We start from the raw sequence: 27,012 nt of genomic DNA on the forward strand, positions 1-27,012 counted from the left end.
GTACTAAATACCTATATGTCCCTATGCCATAAATGTCATGTATGTTGTGTATGTCATAAATGTCTATATGAAATGAAAATGGGGGACCCTGATGGAAACAAGACAAACGTCTTTCTCAGGTCTGCATCCCCTTAACAATTGTATGTATTGAGCCGTACTGTATTGTACCCATTCTGCAATCTGTTAAATAAAGTTTTCATTCATTCATTCATTCATCAAAGTGTTGCATGTTACAGTGTAGGTTAGTTTATTAGGACAAGTGCATGACGGTAAGGTTAGTTAGGGTTAGATTTCTTTTATTTAATTTTTTTAATTTTATTTCAGATAATTGTTGAAGAAGTGCGTCTTTAGTCGACGGCGAAAGATTGGACGGGATTCGGCTGTCCTAACTGGTGGGCAGTTCATTCCACCATTGTGGGGCAAGGACTGAGAATAGGCGTGTAGGTGGTGTATGTGTTTGAGGATGATATCCTTCAAACAGGCAATAGTGATGATATAATTTGGGCAGTGCTGAGCTGGGTTACTTTCCTCCAGTGTATTTGTCCCCCGGCCCCACCCAATGGCCCCATGCACACACACACACACACACACACACACACACACCGAAGTAAAAAAAAAAAATTGAAATTCTTTTTTGAAAAAGAAATTTATATATATATATATATATATTTTTTTAACATCGATTTTTTTTTAATGTTCGAAGCTTCGAAGTATTTAAGACAGCCCTAATGCTGTGACAAATAAAACTCTTGTATCTTGTATCTTGTAAGTGCAAGTAGATTAATGGTTTGTTTTTGTCTGTTGATTCCCAACGCATGCTGCATATTGCTACTGTTGACACCAGTAACATGCAATGGGATTTTTGTCCTGATGCTGGACAAAAATGGAACTTCCCTACTTGTGAAGAAGGCACGACAACGCCTCTACTTCCTCAGGCGCCTAAGGAAGTTCCAAGTCAGTCAGAAGATCCTTAAGAACTTCTACTCATGTACAATAGAGAGCATCCTGACTGGCAATATCACCTCCTGGTTTGGGAATAGCACTGCACAAGACCGAAGCAGACTACAGAGAGTGACACGTTCAGCCGAACGCACAATTGGAGGGGGGCTCCCCACCCTCCAGAACATTTACAACAAGCGGTGCAGGGGGAAGGCTAAGAGAATCATCAAGGACTCTAGTCACCCAAACAACTGCCTCTTTGAACTGCTGAGGTCAGGCAAGCGATACCGGAGTCTCATGGCGAGAAAGACTCAGAAGAAGCTTCTATCCCCAGGCCATCAGGCTGCTCAACGGACAATAAACACTATGCAACAACCATCAAATGCACACAGCACACACATCCACACGCACACACTCACTTTAAACAAACAACACACTGCAGCACCCACTCTCCACACTTTAGAACACCTAAACACACTTATTTATCAGTAAAGGATTTGCACTACAACCCGTACACCTTACTGTAAATTGTACCTAAATTGTACCTCATCCCATTCCTGCTTTGCACTATATGGTATTGTATTCGTACATTGCATAGTATATTGTATTGTATGGTAACTCAGTTACTTCTATTCTGCATCGAACATTGTACATATGTCTATACTGAACACTGACTTCTATTTTTACTTCTATTTTTAACATGCTATACTATTTTATTTCATACTTATCTTGTCTAGCACAGTCTCTGGAGCGTAACAGTAAGACGCATTTTGTATAAAAGTATTCTGTACTTCTGTATGACAACTATTAAAGAAACTTGAACTTGAAACAATTATGGTAGAATAAAATAAAAGATAGACTAAAATAAAATGGAATATAAACTAAATTCAAATAGAAGCACAGTAGAATATAATATAATTATAAAATAGGCCAGGGTTGTGCAATTGTGCAATATATATAATATTGAAATAACAATACAGTCATAAGACATTGTCAACGTCACCAACTCGCTCAGTAATTAATTCACTTAAACTTAGCAACTCTGCCCTTTGTGGTGGTCCACGGGCACAACACTTATTATTATATGTATTCAATAAAATACATGATGAATGCCTTCTATGACACTGTGTGTTCTTTGGGAAAACTGATGTATTACCTATCTGATACAAACCTCTGATTGAAATTCATAGTATTCAGTCGTCCATTGCAGACATGTTGGTAGGCAAGAACAAACGTGTGCTTATCATTCAATGGCAGTGGCCTGGCCAGTGAGCTGTGGCGATGCACCATATTGGTAGGAATAACATTGTGAGAATACTATAATATGCATCCTGTCAGATTGATGCAAATTACATGACAGCAGGGTCTTTCTGAGGAAATAAAATGAAACGTTATATCTCCCAAAGGGTAAACTTCGATATAAAGAAAAATAATCCAACTTTCACCTTTATTTTTTTTCTTAAATTAAATACATTGGGTTTTGAATGTGTTTCGTGGTCCTTAGGGGTCATGAAACCAACACACTGTTCACAACAACAGATCGCTAATGCTGTCGCGCCCCTGGCGAAGATGGACAGGAGCACTTGGATTGGTCCCCGGCAGGGGCGTCCATTTGGTATGGCAAGGTACTCGCCATACCTTGGCAAAAAAAATAAATAAAAATTTACAATTTGTTATGTTGATTTAGAATTCGAATGTCAACATTATGAACGAAGCTTCGAACTATTCGGTACAGCCCTAGCATGTTTTGATATTGTCAATTATCTCACTTTTACTAGGTGACCTTTGCTGTGACTAACTGAAATGTGCCCAAAAAAAAGGGAAAATGGACATAGGGATTTTTTTTTTTTTTTTTATCAAAGGGCAGCAGAGACAAGTGATACAGGGACACAGGTAAGGTCTGGCTTAGTGATTATAATAGTGCAGTTCAGCATTCAGTAACCCATACTTTTTGTGAATGTGTTTTTGATACTACATTCTGTTGAACACACCTCAAAACCGTACCTAAGGAAAATTGGCTCAATTGCAAGAAAAGTTATAGACATTTATGATATTACATTCTGCATAATTCGTATGCAAAATATTGTGGTTCCCTGCTTTAGTCTGTTGACACATTTCTATACTAAAAATGCTTGTGTAGTCCTGTGTCATACCTAAATGTCATATAACTGAATTGTATAAAAACAACTCACCAAAAGTGACTATTGCACAACTGATTTGACAAAAAAAATCCCCCCGTCACCCCCTCCTTGCCATACCTTGCCTTTTAGTGAAAGGACGCCACTGGTCCCCGGGGCACGGCCCCTCGCCCTATCTGCTCCCGGCTGCCCTTGGGGGGAAGGACGATGGGATGCGTGTTGTCTTTTACCAACGCACTTTCAGTTCCGCGTTCGGGTTCCGCAATCTGATTGGCCACTCACGTTTCTCTCAGCGGCAATCGTGTTACGCCTAGTTCTATCACTGGTTAAGCTTGGCGACTCTTTCGAAGTTGGTTAAGGTTAGAGTTTGGAATCAGGGCTGGTGTTCTATCGCCCTGCTCTAAGACAAACTCTAACCTTAACCAACTTCGAAAGAGTCGCCAAGCTTAACCAGTGATAGAACTAGGCGTAACACGATTTGCGCTGAGAGAAACGCCAGTGGCCAATCAGATCGCGGAAAACTGAAAGTGGGTTGGTAAAAGACTACACGCCGACGGGATGGGTCAAGTGCAGAGACTCATCGCATTGGCGACCCAACTAACTGCATGTGTGTGTGCCGCCCATCGCATGTGTGTCTGCCTGCATGCCAAATAAAGACTTCTCCAAAGTCCAGTTATTATTATCTGAACATTCAGTTCAAGAAAAAAAAAACTGAAAAGTTTGCATCACTGACAACATAATTCAGCTTTTAGCGCTGGGAGACATTAATGTTGCTTCTGAATAAATCAGAATCCAGCTTGTTTTAGTGTAGGGAGACATTAACATTGCTTTTGAATACATCAGAATCCAGATTTATTTCAGATTACAATATGTGGTTTGGGTTTACAAAAAATAATGGAAACCAATTACTGGTTTCAATCGAATTTGAGTACATTTTTGTCTAATAATTCTAACTATCTGGGGAGAAATGCATTAAATGCACATTGATATTATGAGACAATACAATTACAAATGTGAAAATATTTATGATGGCACTTTCATACGACCCGTATGAACAAACAAAATTGTACATTGGACTATTGACAAAACCATACTAGGTAAATGACTGTACATTGGCAAAACTGTACATTGAGGGGGGGGGGGGGGGGGACACTGTACAAACAAACAAAATTGTACATTGGACTATTGACAAAACCATACTAGGTAAATTACTGTACATTGGAGGGGGTTGGGTTAGGATATTTACCGGGGCCAGTGTTGAATTGCAGTCTCCCGTAGGTGTCCCTTGAGAGAGGTTTTGAAAGTGGGTAGTGACATTCCTTTACAGCTTTGGGTAGGGCGTTCCACATTGATGTGGCATAATTGCGAAACGTGTTTAGTCCCTTATTTGAGCCGAATCTGGATTTAACATGATTTGTGGAGCTCCCTCTGGTGTTGTGATCGTGGTATTCACTGACCTTTGGGAAGTATTTTGACATGTACATGGGTACCTTGGTCGTGTAGTGTATCTTGTAGACCAGGCCCATTGCAAGTTGCTGTACTCTGTCGTCTACTCTAAGCCATCCTAGGTTGTCAAAGTGGGCAGGGGTGAGGTGGGTTCTAGGAGTAAGGTCAAGCAGTAGTCTGACCAGTTTGTTTTGAGATGTTTGTAATTTTGTTTTTAGCGCCTTTGAGGTGCTTTGGTACCATGAGGTGCAAGCATAGTCGTAGTACCCCTGAATGAGTGCTCCTGCCAGTCTTCAGGGTATTCTTGTTTACCAGAGAGGAGATCCGGTACAAGAATCGAGTTCGTTGGTCGACTTTTTTTATTACATTGGATGCCATTTTGTCACAGGAGAGATTAGCCTCTAGGATGGAACCCAGGTAGGTAATTTCATCTTTCCTTGTGACAATATTGTAACTGTACTGAGAAGCCGTCGGTCTTGCTGAGTTTGTTATTTGAACCGAAGAGAATGGACTCTGTTTTGCCCATGTGTAATGATAGTTTGTTATCAGCGAGCCATATGCAGATTCTGCCTAGTTCCGAGCTGAGGGTTTTTTCAACCTGTAACTTGTTCTTGTCAGAGACCAGCAGGGCTGAGTCGTCCGCAAACAGGAACAAGTTGCAGTCACAAGCTGACGACATGTCATTTGCATAAATTAGGAACAGTAGCGGTCCTAGTATGCTTCCTTGTGGAACACCACAGCTCACTGTGAGGGGGGGGGATAGGGTACCGTTTACCTCCACCATCTGTTCCCTCCCCTCAAGGTAGGATTGCATCCAGCTCACTGATAGACTATCAAAACCAATTGCTTTTAGCTTGTCAATCAGAATGGAGTGATTGACCGTGTCAAAGGCCTTTTGTAGGTCTTTCATGGTCTAGATCATGGTGTTTACGTCATTTCTTAGTCTGTTTCTTTGGATTTTTAGTTCAACCACGTGGGCTTGGAGTTCACTGTTTGAGCTATTGGAAAGCTTTGTCTGACTTTTATGAAGTTCAGAGCATTTTTTGTCTCTGGTTTTCATAGCGGCCAGTATTTCAGTGTGCATCCATGCCTCAGCGTGATTTTTAACCCTGGTGGTTCTTATGGGTGCCATGTTGTTGAGTATTGCTGTGAATTTGGTTTTGAATCCAAACCATGTTTCTTCAACCTGTGTACCACTGAGTTCATCTGACCAGTCCAAGCTCCCCAGTTCTAGGTTAAAGGCCTCTCTAGAGTAAGTTTTGAGGTCTCTAGATGTAACTGTTTTGTGACAGCCGGCATTCTGTTTTAGCTTTTTGCGGGTACAGAAAATCATATAATGATCACTTAACCCGCATGCTATCACCCCTTTATTGGAGATCATTGACTTGTCAGAGGTCAAAATGAGGTCAATGGTGGTTTGTGTCGAATCGCATACCCTTGTGGGTTGGGTGATTAGCTGGCTGAAACCGTGCAGATCAGAAAATCTACTGAAGGCCTTGAAGACGGGTGCTCCTTTACGCAGCATATCCGTGTTCCAGTCCCCAATGAATATGAATATTGAATAATGAATATTGTTACTCAGCTGATAGAGTTGTATCCTTCCTGATGACCTGTCGTACAGAACTTGTAAGTCGCTTTGGATAAAAGAGTCAGCTAAATGACTAAATGTAAATGTGAATGTAAATGCCTTGTAGAATTCCACACATAAGAAAGAAAGATACTGGGATGAATAAACAAAATAGGAAATAAAATGTAGAAATGCATGCAATACATAAATAAATATGAATCTCCATATATGAAATAGAACATTTAGATAAGGTGCTACTGAGATGTTTTGGTGAGTTCTTTGTTTTTTTGTGGAAGTAGCCCTTCTTAAAAATGCATGAACATTCACTGATAATTGGTCTGTAGTGGAGTCTACAAGGTCTACATTGCCGGACCATGTAGAATCCGGACCTTGTAGTTCTGCGCATAGTTTAGTCTACACAGGCCATATTTCAAATAATCAAAATCTTACTTCATTCATCTTAAACATTCTTGATTTGGGGGATTGGTAGTTCCCATGAAATCTGAAGTTGTTCAAACAGCGATCCACCTTGAATTAAATCACACAGCCATGTTGGCTGCGTCACAGTCACGAAAGGGGCTACTTAATTAATTAATCCAATCCACTTTATTTATAGAGCACATTTAAAAACAACAAAGTTTACGAAAGTGCTGTACAAGTCCCACAACATAAGATAAAAAAAAATTAAATAAAATAATTAAAAAAAAAATTAAATTCAAAGCTTCGAATTAAAATCGAAGCTCGGCCCCGAAGCTTCGATTGCCAAAAAAAAATCGAAGGTCAGCCCTACACGGCATACAGTGACACTTGAAGGGCACATTGTCGGAATGAGGGAAATTAAGTGACACCTTTTATTGTAATACTGCACTGCATGGGAGTAAATAGATCCACTTCCTGAAAGTGAGCATACTAAATAAGGGTTTCACATAGGATGCGATTTGAGCTGCACCCACTGCTAGGTTCAGAGCACATCTGGAAAGAAGAAAATGTGTGGGGTTTTCAAGAGTAGAGTATAACGTTAGTAGATAACAACATAACCTACATTGCATTGTTTAAACAGCATTTGGTTTGAAATGTGTTTGTAGAAATTCAGGCTACCAGGCTGGCTGCCTGCCTTTCGTTCGTTTCTAGACGCAGCCCAAGAAACCCTTCAGCTACCCAGTGCACTGGTCCCTAATGACTGGTTTGTTTGGTCTGCACTGTTTGGAGACAAAATGGTTTAGAGTAAAAGTCAGATGTTTAATTACTACTGCAACTTTATTGAACTACAAAGTTATGGCAAATGTCATCTTTAGGATGTCTTCAGGTCAGGGCTGTGACTGTAGGTTATAGTTGAGTACAGGGTACAGTAGGCCTTTCATTCAGTCAAGGAATGCAGATGACAAATAGGTGAGAGTCCGACAGACACATCTAAGAAATGGTAACTGACTGTACATTCAAAGCTTTGGCAATTAAGGCAAAAACAAATTATGAAGACATCTTCCGACTGTGAAATGGATTAAGGAGAGATAATTAAAACCCATGACAGCACATTATACAGACATCAAACAGATTGCAATATTATCCTATTCCCCCTCCAAGCTAACCCCCCCCCCCCCCCCCCCCAAAAAACACATTTAAAAATAACTAAATAAAAATGTGGAAAATCTGCATGAACCTATACATGCTTGCTTAGTATCTCTAATATATATATATAAAAAAAAACTGTTTACATTAGAGAATATGAAGCATAAAAAAATACATAAAACACAATGTCATTGAAGGCATTAAAACATCAAAAGCACGTTGAAAGAAAATAAACAGGTTCGTTTGGAAAACAGGAGCTGCAGAAGCTCGAGCCTGACATCATTAAAACATTAAACATGTCTGCCCATTTCACTAGACTGTAGTTTGTTGTTTTAATAGCAACTAGATGCGTCGTTTCTCATCTGTGCTATGCAAGTTCTTTATATACTGCAAAATCAGTCACCCTGCCACCTTACGAGCAATCAATGACCAGATTGCCAACATTAATCTGCTTCAGCGCATATCTCATTCTCATCAAGAGGGCTGCAGCCAGGATAGTTGACAATTTCTTGAGTATCTTCATCATTCTCCTGGTACCTTCACATTCCTCTAATTAGCCACACTAGGAGCACTATTTCTAACACTTAGCTAGTTATTTAAGCTGTTGCTAGTCACGGGTGGAACTTACAGATACTATGTACGTTTTTTTATAGTATTTACCTTGTGGCCATGAGGATCTTGTCTTCCTGAAGTAACGTTATTCCAATGAGATGCACTTATGTCCCTGGAATGTTGATTGTTGTAAAATCAGGCATTCGAACATTTGAGCGTAGCTATAGTCTCAGATTAGGAAACCAAATTAATCTAAATTATCATAATACACACAATGTAATGGCTTGTTTGCCACCACATGTGTTCCAGTATGGGGAGGTAACAAACATCACATCGTCTGTAAACATCATCTGCACACACTCTATACACTGCAACAATTTAGTTAAATCACAGACACACCTGCCACACATTATGGAAGCAATCGGTTGATAATAGCTAACATTAATCCATAGTTGCTTCAATCTCATTCTCGTCACTGATGGTTTCTTCAGCATCTTCTTCGTCATTTACCACCTTATTTTTGTTGACAGAGCCTTTTGTTGACAAAGCTCTGGCTTTGACAGTACCTGGGGGACGGCCTCTTTTGGCTTTGACAGTACCTGGGGGACGGCCTCTCTTCCTCGGGGAACCATCATTGGTGGACCATGAGGATGGAGTAGTGGATGACAAACTCTTTCGAAGGTGAGCCCCTTGTTTTGACTCTGCCTTGCGCGGGCGTCCTCTGCCTCTGTGCGGAGTAGGGGCATTTCCCTCTGCAGGCTCAACATGTGGGTATTTGCGCGGGCGTCCTCTGCCTCTGCGCGGAGTAGGGTCATTTCCCTCTGCAGGATCAACATGTGGGTATTTGCGTGGCCTTCCCAGTGGCTTCCTCGGGGAACCATCATTGATGGAAGGTGAGGATGGAGTAGTGGATGATAAACTCTTTCGAAGGTGAGCCCCTTGTTTGGACTTCTTCTGGAAAGGACCTGGGGGACGGCCTCTCTTCCTCGGTAAACCATCATTGATGGAAGGTGAGGATGGAGCGCTCTCTGTAGGATCAACATGTGGGTATTTGCGTGGCCTTCCCCATGCCTTCCACACTTTTGGCTTATTGACCTCTTCAGCTGACAATAAAGGGTACTTCCTTGGCCTGCCTCTCCCTCTTACCAAACTCTTCTTGTTGACGGAGCCCTTTGGCCGACCCCTCTTCTTGGGTGGACCAGAAATACAATAATCCTCGTCATCATCGTCATCACTTTCCGCCTTGCCTTTCATAGAGGTGGATCTTTTTGGCCGACCCATCTCCTTGGGTGGACTAGAACTACAATAATCCTCGTCATCATCGTCATCACTTTCCGCCTTGCCTTTCATGGAGGTGGATCCTTTTGGACTACAATATTCCTCGTCATCATCGTCATCACTTTCCGCCTTGCCTTTCATGGAGGTGGATCTTTTTGGCCGACCCCTCTTCTTGGGTGGACTAGAACTACAAGAATCCTCGTCATCATCGTCATCACTTTCCGCCTTGCCTTTCATGGAGGTGGATCCTTTTGGACTACAATATTCCTCGTCATCATCGTCATCACTTTCCGCCTTGCCTTTCATGGAGGTGGATCTTTTTGGCCGACCCCTCTTCTTGGGTGGACTAGAACTACAAGAATCCTCGTCATCATCGTCATCACTTTCCGCCTTGCCTTTCATGGAGGTGGATCCTTTTGGACTACAATATTCCTCGTCATCATCGTCATCATCGTCATCACTTTCCGCCTTGCCTTTCATGGAGGTGGATCCTTTTGGACTACAATATTCCTCGTCATCATCGTCATCATCATCGTCATCACTTTCCGCCTTGCCTTTCATGGAGGTGGATCTTTTTGGCCGACCACTCTTCTTGGGTGGACTAGAACTACAAGAATCCTCGTCATCATCGTCATCACTTTCCGCCTTGCCTTTCATGGAGGTGGATCTTTTTGGCCGACCCCTCTTCTTGGGTGGACTAGAACTACAAGAATCCTCGTCATCATCGTCATCACTTTCCGCCTTGCCTTTCATGGAGGTGGATCGTTTTGGCCGACCCATCTTCTTGGGTGGACTAGAACTACAAGAATCCTCGTCATCATCGTCATCACTTTCCGCCTTGCCTTTCATGGGGGTGGATCCTTTTGGCCGACCCCTTCCCTTCTTCAGAGGACTGGGACCACCGTTTGATAAGTGTTGACTGGCAACATGCTTGCTAGGTGTTCTTTTCTTTGTAGAACCTTTCGGCCTGCCTACCTTCCTCTTCACCAAATTTGATCCAAGGTCAGTTAAGTTAACCCACATTTGTAATTCCCTAGAACCTTTGAGTATACTCCTTGCTCTTTTAGTAGGCGTGAGGCTGTTGTTGGAGCCGTCTGTCCCAGACTCCCCCTCACTACCTCCAGCATCTCCCTGTATCTCCTCTGTCGCCACAATCTCTTCTTCCATACTTTTGCCTTGATGGTGCAGCACCTGTTAATCAGATATGTTGAAAAGGTGAGTGAAAAACTCTAAATTACTACAGTAATCAATTCAATCTTGATTGCAAAAGTACTGGCAGGTAGAATATGCAGTCTTTGGGACAGTGACACATTTTGTTGTTTTGGCTCTGTGCAGACGTTCAGCTTTAAAAGAGACAAAAAATAAATAAAACTAAAGACAGTCATTTTGCTGCCCTAGTGGTTGATTGGCAGACTTTGATAGACCAGTGCATTTAGTCGGTCTTCATCAACTTGTAAATGTATCATGTGACCAAGTTGTATATACAAGATAATATCGTTTGGGTGCGCTAGTTAGATCAGAAAGTCAGGACCAATCTCACCCAAAGAAGCAGATTTAGACAGAGGACAAAATGTATTTCATGTTACAGGAGGTTTCCTCAACCTTCGGGCATCCTGGTATGTCAATATCATATTTCTGATGATGTCTGATTGATTGAAAACTTTATTAACAGATTGCAGAATGGGTACAATACAGTACGGCTCGATACAAACAACTGCTAAGAGGATGCAGACCAGACATAAGTCTCATGATATTACATGTTCATAAATGTCAATGATTAGGGATGGGTACCGAATTCGGTACTTTTGAGGTACCGAACCGAAACACGTCGGTACTACCGAGTATCGAATCAAGTGAGATACAGAGAAAGAAAAAAAAAAAAAAGTTTTTTTTTACTTTTTTCTTTTCATGTCAACGTTCACACGCACAATATATGCTTACCTAGGATTTGATTCAACAACAAAGCAGTCGGAGCAATGGCAAGCCGAAAACTGTCGAAATTGTAGTTATTTGAAGTTTGGATTTTTTTCCCCGACTGAGGTAGGTAAATTAAATTTCTTGAGACTAAAGTACCGAAAAAAGGTACCGTTGGGTACCGGTATCGATTCACAGGTACCGGTACCGGTATCGGTTCAAATGTGAAAGGTACCCATCCCTATCAATGATACATCACAACTCTTAAACTCTGGTATCATGGAACTTGGAAGTTTACCACTGGTTAACTCCAAAATGTATGACTTTGTGAGTTGAGGAGGACTGGCTGAACGCACCATACCTGATGTCATGTTACGGTAATATAAAATATTTCTGAGTAAGAAAAATAAAATTACATCACATACAGTCGTTTGTTGGGAGGTCTAAAGTAAATTTCAGTTTATTTTAATTTGCCTGGCTGTAATATGAAGCAAGCAATTGTAGCGGTATATACACAGCTGTGAATGAGCTAAATGAGACTCAGACATCATCAGAAATATGACGTTGTGACATACTGGGATACTTAAGTTTATCAAACCACCTGCATCAAGAATTGTTGAATGATCTGGCTAATTCGGCTGCCTTTGATATGATTGGTCGACTCCTGACTGATGAATTGAAAATGGGGGACCCTGATGTGAACAAGACGAAAGTCTTTCTCTGGTCTGCATCCCCTTAACAATTGTATGTATTGAGCTGTACTGTACCCATTCTGCAATCTGTTAAGTTTTCAATCAATCAAAGACTTTACCGTAACTAGCACACCAGAACGCTATAACCTCGTCTATACGACTTGGTTACATGATCAATTTACGACTTTATTCTCGAAGTCAACTTTCCTGTCTTTTTTTTTTTATCCACTTTTTCTCCCATTTTTCTCCCATCCCAATTTCGTATCATCCAATTCAACCCTCCCCTGTCTCGAACGCTGTTTCTTGCCTCCCACAAGCCGGCTGCAATGTGGACTAAGTCATACATAGCACGAGTCCCCTCCGATACTCGAGGTAACAGCAGTCGCATCTTTTCACCTGCGCGGCGCGATCTTTCAGCGTCAGGGCCGGGTCTGCACTTTGGAGGGTGCCGCCCCCATCACTTCCTGATTCTACTGCGCAGGCGCACCAACCGACCTGTAGGAGTCGCTGTCCACAACGCCTGATCCCCACCCATCAGTTTCCCACCCCCTAATACTGCCAATGTGTATTAGTACGGACGACCAGCTAAACTGAAAGCAATGTGGAGCGCTGGGCTCGAACAGGCAAACCCAGCGTCTCCAGTATTCGTGGTGAGCGCATTGCCCACTGCACCACGTAGCCGCCCGCAACTTTCCTGTCTTTTTAACTTTCTGTCTAAGTGCATGTCTATGGCTTGGGGGGGAAACATGCACTTAGAATCACCAGAAAGGCTTGGGAAATAGTTAAATGCCATGTTGACCTAACATTTTTCTAAACAAATTATATAAAAAGGTTATGAAATTAACAAGAATGTGATCAAATATGTAATAAAAACGGAGCTCAACGCATTCATTTGATCGTAGAAATCCACTTGTTTCCCCCAATACCAAGATGGCGGAGGTCTCATGACGCCTACGGAACATTGCATAGGCCATGTCTATTTATTTTAAAAGACTACTGCATGGCGGGAGGTGTAGCTAGCAAGCCTATGCAACAATAAGTATAGTTACAGACACAGTCAAGAACTCAATTTAGTTATAGGCAATGCTTTAAAAAATAGTATATAGTACTGATACATTTGTGACAAACGGTATTCCAATATACAGTACTGTCTGTTACCCATATATCCTGACAAGAGTATACGTATGATGGGGAGGGGACTGTACATTCGGAGGGGGTGGGTGGGTGGGAGAGAAATATACATACGGTGGGGTGGAGACTGTACATTTGGAGGGGGTGGGTGGGTGGGAGAGAAATATACATACGGCGGGGAGAAAATATATACATGCGGTGGGGAGGAGACATGGGGGGGGTTTGGGCATTTACGGTGGCCAGTTTCGAATTGCAGCCTCCCGTAGGTGCTCTTTAAGAGCGGTTTTGAATGTGGGTAGGGATTCACATTCCTTTACAGCTTTGGGTAATAGTCTGCGCCATAATCGACGGACATGGAATGGTACATGTTACATTAAACAGAGTAAGATCGTACCTTTTAAAAGTCTTCTGTAAGATGTGTGGCTAATTTTTTTCTATATAGCATAGTTTATTTCACAGTATGTAGACTGAAATCCAGCTTTTTGTTGTGCTGGCGCCGGCGGCTTAAACTTCTTCCGGTAGTCCCGTCAACAGCTCGCGCTCTGTGGTAGAGAAACTTCCGTACTTTCCGCCAATCAGCGCCCGCTCTGTGGCTGCCACAGCGCCCCGTGTGGGGATTCTCCGGAGCTGCAGCTGGACGCTATTGGAGTCTTTAGAACAAAGGTCTAGTGGTGGACGTCACATTTTACGACACCGAACAACGGGGTCCAAATATATGTATGTATGCAACCTCAAATCTAAATTAATGGAATGTTTTCATCGTTGGTCCCAGTCTAGGATAATAATTTAAAAAAAACATTCAGCGCTACAATGAAGTTAGTTATTTATTTCCACATCGGTGACCAAACCTTGGAACCGTGACGGGCTGTTTGGGTAATAGTCTGCGCCATAATCGACGGACATGGAATGGTACATGTTACATTAAACAGAGTAAGATCGTAAGCTCTAGTTGGGTAAACTTCAAAAAACTCAAAAATTCCGGCGTTACTCTTACTGGCTTTGAACTGTTGAAACAGTAATTCAGAACAGTTTACCATTGTACGACTTTGAACTGTTGAACAGTAATCCAGAACTATTTTATTGCACTGTAAAATATATATATTTTTTAAGTTATTCTATTCTACAATTTTATTGCACTGCACTATTTTACTCTGTCTATTTTATCTTGCTCCTTTTATTATTGTCTATTTAAAACTAGCCCCTTACGTGACTGCGATCTGCAAGCCAGGGGCTTTTCGTATCCGCAGTCACTCTCAGCTATGCCGCCACCAGGCTCATATTAAGTACCAAGCGCTGAATTCTGAGCTGGGGGTGGGTCAAAAATATATCAGATATGAATTTCAAAGATACCCAGCGTACAATATGGGTTTAACACAGCTTTACGGTGGGGTCTGGAAGCTCGGAGTTGCTAATAAACAGTTTAAATCATTGTTACAAAACGAGTGGTACTCACAGAGCGAACGTTGGCAAGATGGTGTCTTCTTCTGGCGCTATTTGGCTGCCTGGTGCGCATACGCTGTGACACCAACGGCAGAAATGGACGTTCGGTCCGTAAGTACCACTCGTTTTGTAACAATGATTTAAACTGTTTATTAGCAACTCCGAGCTTCCCGACCCCACCGTAAAGCTGTGTTAAACCCATATTGTACGCTGGGTATCTTTGAAATTCATATCTGATATATTTTTGACCCACCCCCAGCTCAGAATTCAGCACTTGATACTTAATATGAGCCTGGTGGCGGCATAGCTGAGAGTGACTGCGGATACAAAAAGCCCCTGGCTTGCAGATCGCAGTCACGTAAGGGGCTAGTTTTAAACTGAATCAAACCATAAACTAGGTGGCCTGTTGGGATGTTAGATCCTAATGTGAAAAACTGTGATTTTATATGTCTGCACTTTATGTGCTCATTTTTCTGTTGTGAAGCACTTTGAGCTGCAGTTTCTGTATGAAGGTGCTATACAAATAAAGTGTATTATATATATATATATATATATATATATATATATATATATATATATATATAATCTAATTAGTGTATATACTTGCAGGCACAATTGCACAACCCTGGCCTATTTTATAATTATATTATATTCTACTGTGCTTCTATTTTAATTTAGTTTATATATTCCATTTTATTTTAGTCTATCTTTTATTTTATTCTACCATAATTGTCTGTACGTTAATGTCACACCAAACTACCAAATCAAATTCCTTGTATGTGTAAACTACTTGGCAATAACAGGGCTGTACGCTAAGCTTTTTCACTAGGGGCACACTTGCCCCTAAATGAGAAATTTAGGGGCAAAGAATATTTTTTAGGGGCACATTTTTAAATAACTATTTTACCATTATAGTAGGGCTGGGCGATATGGCCTCTAAATGATATCGCGATATTTTGACATGCATCAAAAATGCTTGATTTAACCCTTTGATGCATACAGTCACGCCAATATGATGATTATAATAAGTCCCTGCAACATATGTTTGCATTATTAAACCATGAAGATGCTTTAAAAAATAATTTAATGAAAATGTACTAAGAGTAGTCTACTGACACACTAATAAAAAAAATTATTTACATCTAAGACAATTTATATAAAAACTCTTGGGTGCCTTTTACACAGTACTGTGTTTTCTATCCACTTTAGCCAAACACACACACACACACACATATATATATATACACACACACTACTGTGAGAAAATAATAATCACAGACTTAATGATTTTAGAATATTTCAGATAATGAAATTAAATGTTTATATCATCAACTATCCAGTTAGTATTTATACTGTGTGTAACATTGGGCTACTTTAAATCATTGAATGTAGAGAGAGAGCGAGAGAGAGAGAGAGAGAGAGAGAGAGAGAGAGAGGGGGGGCGAGAACGAACAAGAGAGCCAGCCCCCCCCCTTCGCGTTTTGATAGTCTAAGCTGCCGTAGGTGATGACGTCACACTCGAATGTAAACAGGAAGAGATGGAGACACACGGAGATGGAAATTCAATGATATACAGAAATGAATAACCAATAAATATGAAGTTATGTTTAAACTTCTGTTGTCAAGCGTTGTCAATATAACTCACCCCCTTTCCTCACGAATGGAACTAGTCTTGTGGAGTCCGCTTTGACCGTTTTCCAGGGTTAGCAGAGATCGCTAGTTAGCTTAGCATAATCCTAATGGTAGCTACCGTTAGCTCATTGCTCGTGTCAATTAAATTGCATGTTATTAAAGGTCCGCGCTGGTCTGTCTAATGAAATTACAACCGCAACATTATATTGCACTGTACAGCCCTGGTTGTAGGCTAATGTTTTACTACAATTTGTATGGATTAATTTAGGAGTGAAATGCGAATCAAGGGTTGAAATCACCACTCGCAAGCTTGCCCCTAGATATTATTTTAAACTCGCACGGACCAAATTAGGGGGCAATTTGCGATCATATCATCGCAGTGTACAGGCCTGAATAATAGACCTTTCTGATTCTGATGAGGTGCTTCAAGTCTAAAAAGGTGGGTTTATCTATACATGGCTGATCAAGCTCGCCAATAAGTGGGGCTGCTGTTGGATTTCTGGGGCCTAGCTGCTAGGGGGTGTAGGGGCGAGCATGTAGGCATGTTTGTGTTCAGGCCTGTCCTTGATCATTATGCTAAGCACAGTGGGGAAACGTGATGACAGGATATGAATGGGTAGTGTTCAAATTAGGGCTGTAGGAATTAGGGATGGGTACCTTTCACATTTGAACCGATACGGTACCGGTACCTGTGAATCGATACCGGTACCCAACGGTACCTTTTTTCGGTACTTTAGTCTAAAAAAAATAATTTACATACCTCAGTCGTGAAAAAAAAAATCCTAACTTCAAATAACTACAATTTCGACTGTTTTTGGCTTGCCATTGCTCCAACTGCTTTGTTGTTGAATCAAGTCAAATCCTAGGTAAGCATATATTGTGTGCGTGAACGTTGACATGAAAAGAAAAAAGGGGGGAAAAAAGGGGGGGGGGAATAATTTTTTTTTCTTTTTTTGGTATCTCACTTGAATCGATACTCGGTAGTACCGACGTGTTTCGGTTCGGTACCTCAAAAGAACCGAATTCGGTACCCATCCCTAGTAGGAATTCTTAGTCGACTAATAGTTATGGAATTTGTAAACGAATTGATTAGTTCAACAACCTGTAAAATTGTGTTTCCCACATGCGATGACGTCTTTAAATCTAGCGCTTACCAGAGACGTGTTTATTAGAATGGGAAAAAGCATAAAATGACAAGCATGGGAAAAAGCATAAAATGACTAGCAAAGTTTCGTTCAGCTAAGACCAGATCAACAAATGAATCGGCTGAGAGGGTGCATAACATACAGGTCTGTGGTATTTAGGCTGGGTGAAATTGTTTTGACTGAGACAGATCCGAGACCGAGGCACTGAAGGCAGTGACTGAAAAGTCCTCAGTACTAGGCTTGGGCGGTATAATTTTTTTCATACCGTCATACTTTGCTGACATAATACCCCGGTATACGGTATGACTTTCATTTTCATCAGCGGGGGGGGGGGGGGGGGCGGGGGAGGAGATAACAATATACTCGTTATCACCATACATAACATAACGATTATATTGAAACACGTTAACATTAGGGCCGTTCTTTCAACCTAAAAGTGCACTTTCTTCAACCTCGAACCCAAATTCCTTAGCAATCCGTGTTACCAAGTAAACAAATCACAGAACGATAGCCAGTTAGCCAGCCAGGTACCGACGTTAGCGATCAGAACGATTAGCCAGTTAGTTAGCCAGCAACCAGCCAGGTACCGACGTTAGCTCTCAGAACGATTAGCCACGTTAGTTAGCCAGCAACCAGCCAGGCAGAGATGTTAGCTCTCAGAACGATTAGCCACGTTAGTTAGCCAGCAACCAGCCAGGCAGAGACGTTAGCTCTCAGAACGATTAGCCACGTAACCCTCTGCTGGCGCGTGCTGTGCACTACAATCAACTCCGTTAGCAGTCTGTGACGTCAGGGCGGCTAGGTGGTGTAGTGGGCAAGGCACTCGCCACCAATGTGGAGACGCTGGGTTCGCATGTTCGAATCCAGCTCTCCACATTGTTTTCAGTTTGGCTGGTCGTCCGTACTAATACAATTGGCAGTATTAGAGGGTGGGAAACTGATGGGTGGGGATCGGGCGTTGTGGACAGCGACTCCTACAGGTCGGTTGGTGCGCCTGCGCAGTAGAATCAGGAAGTGTCTGGGGCAGCGTGAGCCTCCCACGCGTTACTCCTCACCACTGAGAGATCGAGCTGCGCAGGTGAAAAGATGCGACTGCTGTTACCTCAAGTACCGGAGGGGACTTGTGCTATGTATGACTTAGTCCACATTGCAGCCGGCTTGTGGGAGGCAAGAAACAGCGTTCGTGACAGGGGAGGGTTGAATTGGATGATATGAAATTGGGATGGGAGAAAATATAGAAAATGGGAGAAAAAGTGGATAAAAAAAAAGCAGTCTGTGACGTCACGGTATTGAGAATCATACCGGCGAGATCTCGAAATACCCTGGTATACCGTAATACCGTCATACCGCCCAAGCCTACTCAGTACCGACCAGGGTTTCCGTTAGAAAAAATTGTTGCCGGCCTCAGTGTCCGGTAGATTTCAATCTACCGGTCAAATGAGAGAAATTCCGGTCAGAGTTTATTGAGCTTAAAAACAATTGATAGGCAAAAGAATGACAACAAAACAAAAGAATGACATCATCAAGGCATGTAGATTTAATATTTTTACTTAAAACTAGGCTACTTTTGCGTATAAAGTCATTATATTCCAAATAAAATAAGTCCCGAGACTCGTGCTGCTGCCGACTTTAAATCAAATAGGTGTCTGTGGGCAGTCGCCAGACATTAATAAACAACAGTCTGTTATAATCACATTTTTATGAGCTAACGAATTCCGTTATATTGGACATTTGTATTAATTATATCAAGCGAAGAACTGAGAAATTTGACAGAGAGACGGCAACATTAATATCGTGGGTTTGCGTGACGACTCTCTCTCTCTCCACCTCCCAATGACTTATTTGCGAGAGTATGTCGATGCAGAGCAGCAGATTCAGCTGTTATTGGCTCTTTTCTGGGGACCGCACAGCAGCGCCCCCCACCCAACATTGAATTGAAAATGGCTGAATTGGAGTACTGCTGGAGTACTGCATTGTGCTGCTGCTGCTCCGGCTCTGCAGCTTCACAAAAGTTCGCACACCCAGCACTAAGCTCTCGCTGACGTCGTTGTCATTATTAGAAGCAACGATGAAACAAATGTAATGATTGTTTCGTTCATCGCATAGGCTATTTAATTTTAGCCTATTTTAATACAATTCAAATAATCAAATTGTGCTTAGACTCAGGGAATTATTTTCACCGGACATTAAGACCGGAGAGATTAAATATGTCGGACTTCAACAGATTTTGCCGGTCAAATACCGGTAATCAGGGGAGGAAATTAGGCCACTTTACTGGCCAAATGCTAGTATTTTTTACGTTTGGCTGGTAAAAAAAATCAGATACCAGCCAGTTGGCTGGTAAGCCAAAAAGTTAGTTTCCTCCCCTGCTGGCGAGTATACAAAAAAATAAAACATTCTGCAATCACTGCACTGGCAAACGGTGTGCGTCTTCTGAGTGTTCGCTTTAGTTGACAGTGCCACGAGAGCACTGCACAAGACCACCCGCGGACATATAATGTTTAATAAACGTTTGCGCAGTGCTGGCCAACCAGCGGACATATAATAATAAAAGTCCCGCGGTACTAGGCTAGCCATCAGGAGCACTCGCAAACAGATAACGTTAAACACAGCAGAAGATGGAAAACAGACAGACTGACCAACGGGGAACTGCATCCAACCCTAGTACAACCCTCGAGTCTAAGTTACTAAGGACACATTTAAATCACAGAGGTGTAATGTTAGTCTACTGGAACTGTATACAGTGGTTAGCTTCTAGTTAGCGTTTTAGCTACATTATAGCTGCTTGCTAGCTAACGTTAGCCCTGTGTGCTCAAAGCAGCCAGCCCCATGTTAGCTAGGTGTATCTGTTATGACTATAATGTTTCCAAAAAAGCACAGGACTACGACGTAAGGTTAGACATTTTATTTCATGCTCAAAAGCCCCTGGCTTGCACATCGCAGTCACGAAAGGGGCTAGCTCAACCAGTGCACTGTGCACAACAGCACACCAACCCAACTGACGTTACCACAACACTTGACGGTACTTCACAGTAGGGGTGGACGGTATAAACGGTATACGGTATAAACGGTATGAATTTGCTCTACGGTATGGATTTTGAGTATACCGTGTAACCGGTAGTGCAGCTCTAAAATAGCAATGACGTCATGTAACCACAGCGCGACTATTTCACTGGCATTTGCCCCTAAAAATAGATAGAATTAGTCATAGATAATAGATATGTGCGAACTGGAAAAAGTTATTTAGGAGGCTTCGCGCAGTGGGCGTGCCAGCCCCTACCGCACGCATGTAAACACGGGTCTAGTAGTCTAGTGGGACGGGACACGGGAGCTGTCGGCGTCTCCCTGAGCTAACGTTAGCTTAGCTACCGTTACAAAATGACCCAGTCAACTATTCACTTTTAGTTTAATACATGATGGGGCATTGTCTAACCGAACGGTATCTAGTCGGCCAGCTACCGATAGCTCCTGACATCAACAAACGCTCCACAAAGTCTAGTACTAGAGACGTGTATGCTACCTGTTAGCTCACGTTAACACAAGTTAGTTCACCGTTCAAAACGAAATGTCCCATTGAACTAAATAATTCACTGAGGCGTTGTATTAACGTTATATATGCAGTAGCTACAGATAGCTCATGATATCAATGTCTTATAACACTGATTCGATGCGTATTCGAGCTGAGGGCTTGCTAACGTTATAATACCAATACAATAGGGTCCAGGTGCAGCGCCGGAGAATCCTGGCCGTAGCTCTGCTCGAGGCTACTCGAGTATAGGTCCAGGTGCAGCTCCGGAGAATTCTGGCCGTAGCTGGAGGCTACTAGAGTACACACAGACAGTGGAGCTTGTTGCGTGGTGGCGATGTCTCGCAGATAATACCAGTACAAGTCTAATTATATAATATATATATTTTATAAAAAAAATATATATATATAAAATAAAATAAAAAATGTTATCAAAAACGATGATACCGTGATATATACCGTTACCGTCTATGCTTCAAATTATACCGTGATATAAATTTTAGACCATACCGTCCACCCCTACTTCACAGCACTGTCGTAAGACCACTGTGCTGTCTTAAAGGCACAGTGTGCCTACCCAGATGCATACACAACATTGACGCGGCTTGACATACAAAGAAGTAATTATCACAATTAGCGATTTTTTTTGTCTGGTAAAAAATCTGTTTGGCTGGTAAAAAAAATCAGATACTCGCCAGTTGGCTGGTAAGCCAAAAAGTTTGTTTCCTCCCCTGATTGAGCCGTACTGTATTGTACCCATTCTGCAATCTGTTAAATAAAGTTTTCATTCATTCATTCATCCCTACTACCTACACTATGCTTTTACAAACTACTGTTCAGTCTGTGAAAAAGAAGCTCCTACTGTGCAGTGTTCAGTAGGAAAGTTCCGTTTTTGTCCAGCATCAGGACAAAAATCCCATTGCATGTTACTGGTGTCAACAGTAGCAATATGCAGCATGCGTTGGGAATCAACATAAACAAAATAATACAGCTGTACTGTACCCATTCTGCAATCTGTTAATAACGTTTTCAATCAATCAATCAAAGACTTTACGGTAACTAGCACACCAGAACTCTATAACCTCATCTGACTCTATACGACTTGGTTACATGATCAATTTACGACTTTATTCTCGAAGTCAACTTTCCTGTCTTTTTAACGTGCATGTCTATGGCTTGGGGGGGAAACATGCACTTAGAATCACCAGAAAAGCTTGCGAAATACTTAAATGCCATGTTGACCTAAAAAATGTCAAAACAAATTATAAGAAAAGGTTATGAAATTAACAAGAATGTGCTCAAATATGTAATAAAAACGGAGCTCAACGCATTCATTTGATCGTAGAAATCTGCTTGTTTCCCCCAATACCAAGATGGCGGAGGTCTCATGACGCCTAACGGAACATTGCATAGACCACCGCAACACTTCCGGGATTCTGAAATCGGGGAGGAGATTGCGGGGGGGGGGGGGCAAATGAATGAATGTGGATGATAGCCTTGACATTAAGTGATTGCAGATACGGCTGTGGGGGTGCTAGAGACATGATCGAATAGACTTGTATGCGCCTGAGTCTCCTGAACACGGCGCGAAACATTCCTAATCGATCAGAACTAAATTGGCAGCTAAAAAGACCGTTTTTAAGCATCGATTCCCCATGCACATGCGCAGATTGGCCACGGAGTGTGACGCAACGCACATCCACCCTGGAATGTTCCATTCGAGGGCATTAGAGGGGATGTTGTGTTGTGAGAATGATAAGATAGAATTAAATATACAGTAAAAGGAATACAGTACAAATATACAGAAGTCTACAGTAAGTGTAATATTGCACAGTGTTGTGCATTTATAATCAGTAGCTTAGGCTACATAGTAGGCTAATGACAGCCTATTCTAGTCTAGCAGGTGCTGGTATAGACTAGTAATGTTGATTTTCAGTCATCTATGACATATATTATACGTCTATACCAGCACCTGCTAGACTAGAATAGGCTGTCATTAGCCTACTATGTAGCCTAAGCTACTGATTATAAATGCACAACACTGTGCAATATTACACTTACTGTAGACTTCTGTATATTTGTACTGTATTCCTTTAACACGCATACAAGTCTATTCGATCATGTCTCTAGCACCCCCACAGCCGTATCTGCAATCACTTAATGTCAAGGCTCTCATCCACATTCATTCATTTGCCCCCCCCCCCCCCCCCCAATCTCAATGTTTTGATTGATTGATTGAAAACTTTATTAACAGATTGCAGAATGGGTACAATACAGTACAGCTCAATACACACAATTGTTAAGGGGATGCAGACCAGAGAAAGACTTTCGTCTTGTTTACATCAGGGTCCCCCATTTTCAATTCATCAGGACATATGACATACAGATAGACAGTACTGCTACATCTATACATTTATGACATACCAGATTTGCAAATACAGTACTGTTTGTGATACAAAAAGAGTCCAGAAAAGAGAGTATATACATTTGACGTAAAAACTGTACATTGGAGGAGGTTGGGTAGGAGGGGTTGGGACACTGTACAACTGTACAAGCAAAACTGTACATTGGAATATTGACAAAACCATACTTGGTAATTTACTGTACATTGGAGGAGGTTGGGTAGGTGGGGTGGGGGCTGTACATTGGAGGGGGTTGGGTTTGGACATTTACAGGGGCCAGTTTCGAATTGCAGAACGCGGAAGTGTAGTGGTCTGTAATTGTATAGGCCATGTCTTATGGTGCGTTCACGTCAGGTGGGAAGAAGCGGAAGAACCAGCTTCCGACTGGGAAAAGCCATTCACGTCAGCCTCCTAGTGGTAATTCCTACTAGGTCATATGGGAGTTTTTTATATACCCCGATATCTCCCACTTCGCGTCCCGAAATGCGGAAGTATCAACCATCATGGCAGCAAGCTTGACGGCGATGTCGGCAATACAAATCAAAATGATCACTTTGATCACATAATCAGAATAATACAATCATACTGCTGTACTCTTCATATGAAAAACGAGCTATACTTGCTGCTGTTCGTCTACAGTTATTTTAAAGTAACTTGCTAACGACTTGTAGCAATAGGTTAGCAGTAGGCTAATTACAGTAGGCTATCGCCATCTTGGATGTGGGCGTTTCCTCGAGTTCAACGCGTGAATGCTTCCTAGTTGTAGCAACGAGATGTCATCTGGTTCGTCCGCTTCTTCCCACCTGACGTGAACGCACCATTAGCCCCTTTCGTGACTTTCGGTTTGCAAGCCTGTGGCTTTTGTGACCGGAGTCACTTGCCCACCCGCCCCGATCACCCAGTAGCGAAACGACCAAGCGTCGTCAAGGGGCACGCGGTGTGTCAAGAATACATCAGATCTGAATTTCAAAGATACCCAGCGTACAATATGGGTCTAACACAGCTTCACGATGGGGTCTGGAAGCTCGGAGTTGCTAATAAACAGTTTAAAACATTGTTACTCGACGAGTGGTATTTACAGACCGAACGTCCATCTCCGCCGTTGGTGTCACAGCGCATGCGCACCATGCCACGTTCACGTTACTGGGAAGAAGCGGAAGAACCAGTTTCCGACTGGGAAAAACCATTCACGTCAGCCTCCTAGTGGTAATTCCCATAGATATATATAGAACACTAGATAGCTTGCCCGCGCTGCCGGCCAATGGAGAGCGACGTCACTGAACTGCCGCCATCTTGCTCCAGTTAGCCTTGAGTGAGAGTGAGTGAGCTGCACAGACAAAAATACTCATAACTCGCTGAAATATTGACGGATTTACAAACGGTTTGGTTTATTACAAGCATTATTAACGTGGCTATGATTCAAGCGGTTTGTAAAAAAAACATCTTTAATTTTTTTTTTTATAAGTATGCAGTATCATAACTACATATTTGATGTTTATAGCAAACCAACCCGTTTGTAAATCCGTCAATATTTCAAGCAGTTATGAGTATTTTTGTCTGTGCAGCTCACTCACTCTCACTCAAGGCTAACTGGAGCAAGATGGCCGCGGTTCAGTGACGCTGGTGACTCCGCCTTAAGCTATCTAGTGTTCTATAGATATCTATGGTAATTCCTACTAGGACATATGGGATTCTTTTATAGACCCCATATCTCCCACTTCGCGTCACGAATTGCGGAAGTATGGATGTGGGCGTTTCATCCATAGATATATAGAGTAAAAGCGTGAAGGCTTCCTAGTTGTAGCAACGAGATGGCCTCTGGTTCTTCCGCTTCTTCCCAGTAACGTGAACGCGGCATGGTGCGCATGCGCTGTGACACCAACGGCGGAGATGGACGTTCGGTCTGTAAATACCACTCGTCGAGTAACAATGTTTTAAACTGTTTATTAGCAACTCCGAGCTTCCAGACCCCATCGTGAAGCTGTGTTAGACCCATATTGTACGCTGGGTATCTTTGAAATTCAGATCTGATGTATTCTTGACACACCGCGAGCCCCTTGACGACGCTTGGTCGTTTCGCTACTGGGTGATCGGGGCGGGTGGGCAAGTGACTCCGGTCACAAAAGCCACAGGCTTGCAAACCGAAAGTCACGAAAGGGGCTAGCCATGTCTATGTATTTGAAAAACTGCATGGCGGGAGGTGTAGCTAGCAAGCCTATGCAACATTAAGTATAGTTACAGACACAGTCAAGAACTCAATTTAGTTATAGGCAATGCTTTAAAAAAAACATACAATTAAAGAAATGTTGCACACTATTCATGCAGTCGCAAGTAGTACTGAAAAGCAATACATAATAACCCACTTCCATCCAGCCGTGGAAACATAATTTCCCAGGTAATAGTCTGCGCCATAATCGACGGACATGGAATGGTACATGTTACATTAAACAGAGTAAGATCGTACCTTTTAAACGTCTTCTGTACGATGTGTGTGGCTAATAGTTTATTTCACAGTATGTAGACTGAAATCCAGCCTTTTGTTGTGCTGGCGGCAAACTTCTTCCGGTAGTCCGGTCAACAGCGGAGTAGGGTATATCTGCAGAGCCACAGAGCCCAACGTTGTTACAGGATCTCACTGCCACCTAGTGGTAGCCTATGTAAATATATGTGTTACGTGAATGTTATGTGTCCTTCGGGGTGCGTCGTGTGGAGAGGGAAGTGAGGTGACTCCAATAGGGTATATCTGCAGAGCCACAGAGCCCAACGTCTGGGCGGGGCTTCGTGGCGTGGACGGGTTTGAGGCGGGACTTTACCGCCGTACTGTATTGTACCCATTCTGCAATCTGTTAAAATAAAGTTTTCATTCACACTCAAATCTGTGTTCATTTTTTATTTTGCATACTAATGTTCTGTGTTTTGAGTCGTACTTGTATTGAAAAACTGATTTTATATGTCTGAGGAGAAGACTGGTACTCATCATCTTTGTCTCCACAAAGTACTGGGGGGTCTACTGTATGTGAGACATATTTCCTTTAGAGTGAAAGAAAAATGACATGTGAACAAGTATGTTGTGTGCCAGCACTGCCAGGTTAATGTACTCTACTATTTTTGTATCACAAACAGTGCTGTATATGTACAGTTTATTCCCCCTCAAATGTATATACTCTATTATTACTATATATACTCTACTATTTTTGTATCACAAACAGTGCTGTATATTTGTAGATCTGGTATGTCATCATAAATGTCTAGTATATTTGTAGATCTGGTATGTCATAAATGTCTAGATGTAACATTACTGTCTATCTGTATGTCATGTTATGATGAATTGAAAATGGGGGACCCTGATGTAAACAAGACGATAGTTGTGTATGTCGTAAACGAGAGAGAGAGAGAGAGCGAGCGAGAGAGCCCCCCCCCCCCCCCCCCCCCCCTCATCCGCATGCGCAGTAGTGCAAAGACTTGTCCAGGCCACAATACTTGTCCACGCCACGAAGCCCCGCCCAGACGTTGGGCTCTGTGGCTCTGCAGATATACCCTACTCACACAGAAGCTCCCCAGGGCGAGTAGGGGGTATCTGCAGAGCCGCAGAGCCAGGCTGGACGGGTTGGAGGCGGGGCTTCGTGGTCTGGACAAGTATTAGT

The 27,012-nt window shown here is 42.3% G+C and overlaps 1 protein-coding gene across 1 annotated transcript; it reads right to left on the reverse strand.

Moving 5' to 3' along the window:
- Positions 1-7,734: 7,734 nt before the first annotated feature.
- LOC311237569 (uncharacterized protein) lies at positions 7,735-25,952 on the reverse strand. Its single transcript, XM_084325520.1, has 2 exons — positions 25,833-25,952; positions 7,735-10,677 (listed from the first exon to the last, which is right to left on the reverse strand). The coding sequence occupies exon 2, from the start codon at positions 10,651-10,653 to the stop codon at positions 8,650-8,652; it is 2,004 nt and encodes a 667-aa protein (XP_084181646.1). The 5' UTR covers positions 10,654-10,677; positions 25,833-25,952; the 3' UTR covers positions 7,735-8,649.
- Between the last annotated feature and the right edge of the window lie 1,060 nt (positions 25,953-27,012).

This window comes from Notolepis coatsorum, assembly GCF_963971535.1.
Source record: "Notolepis coatsorum genome assembly, chromosome: 11".
Lineage (NCBI taxonomy): Eukaryota > Metazoa > Chordata > Actinopteri > Aulopiformes > Paralepididae > Notolepis > Notolepis coatsorum.

Bases quoted from the DNA above. Each gene is read 5' to 3' on its own strand.
- LOC311237569 (XM_084325520.1), bottom strand. From the start codon at position 10,653: ATGGAAGAAGAGATTGTGGCGACAGAGGAGATACAGGGAGATGCTGGA.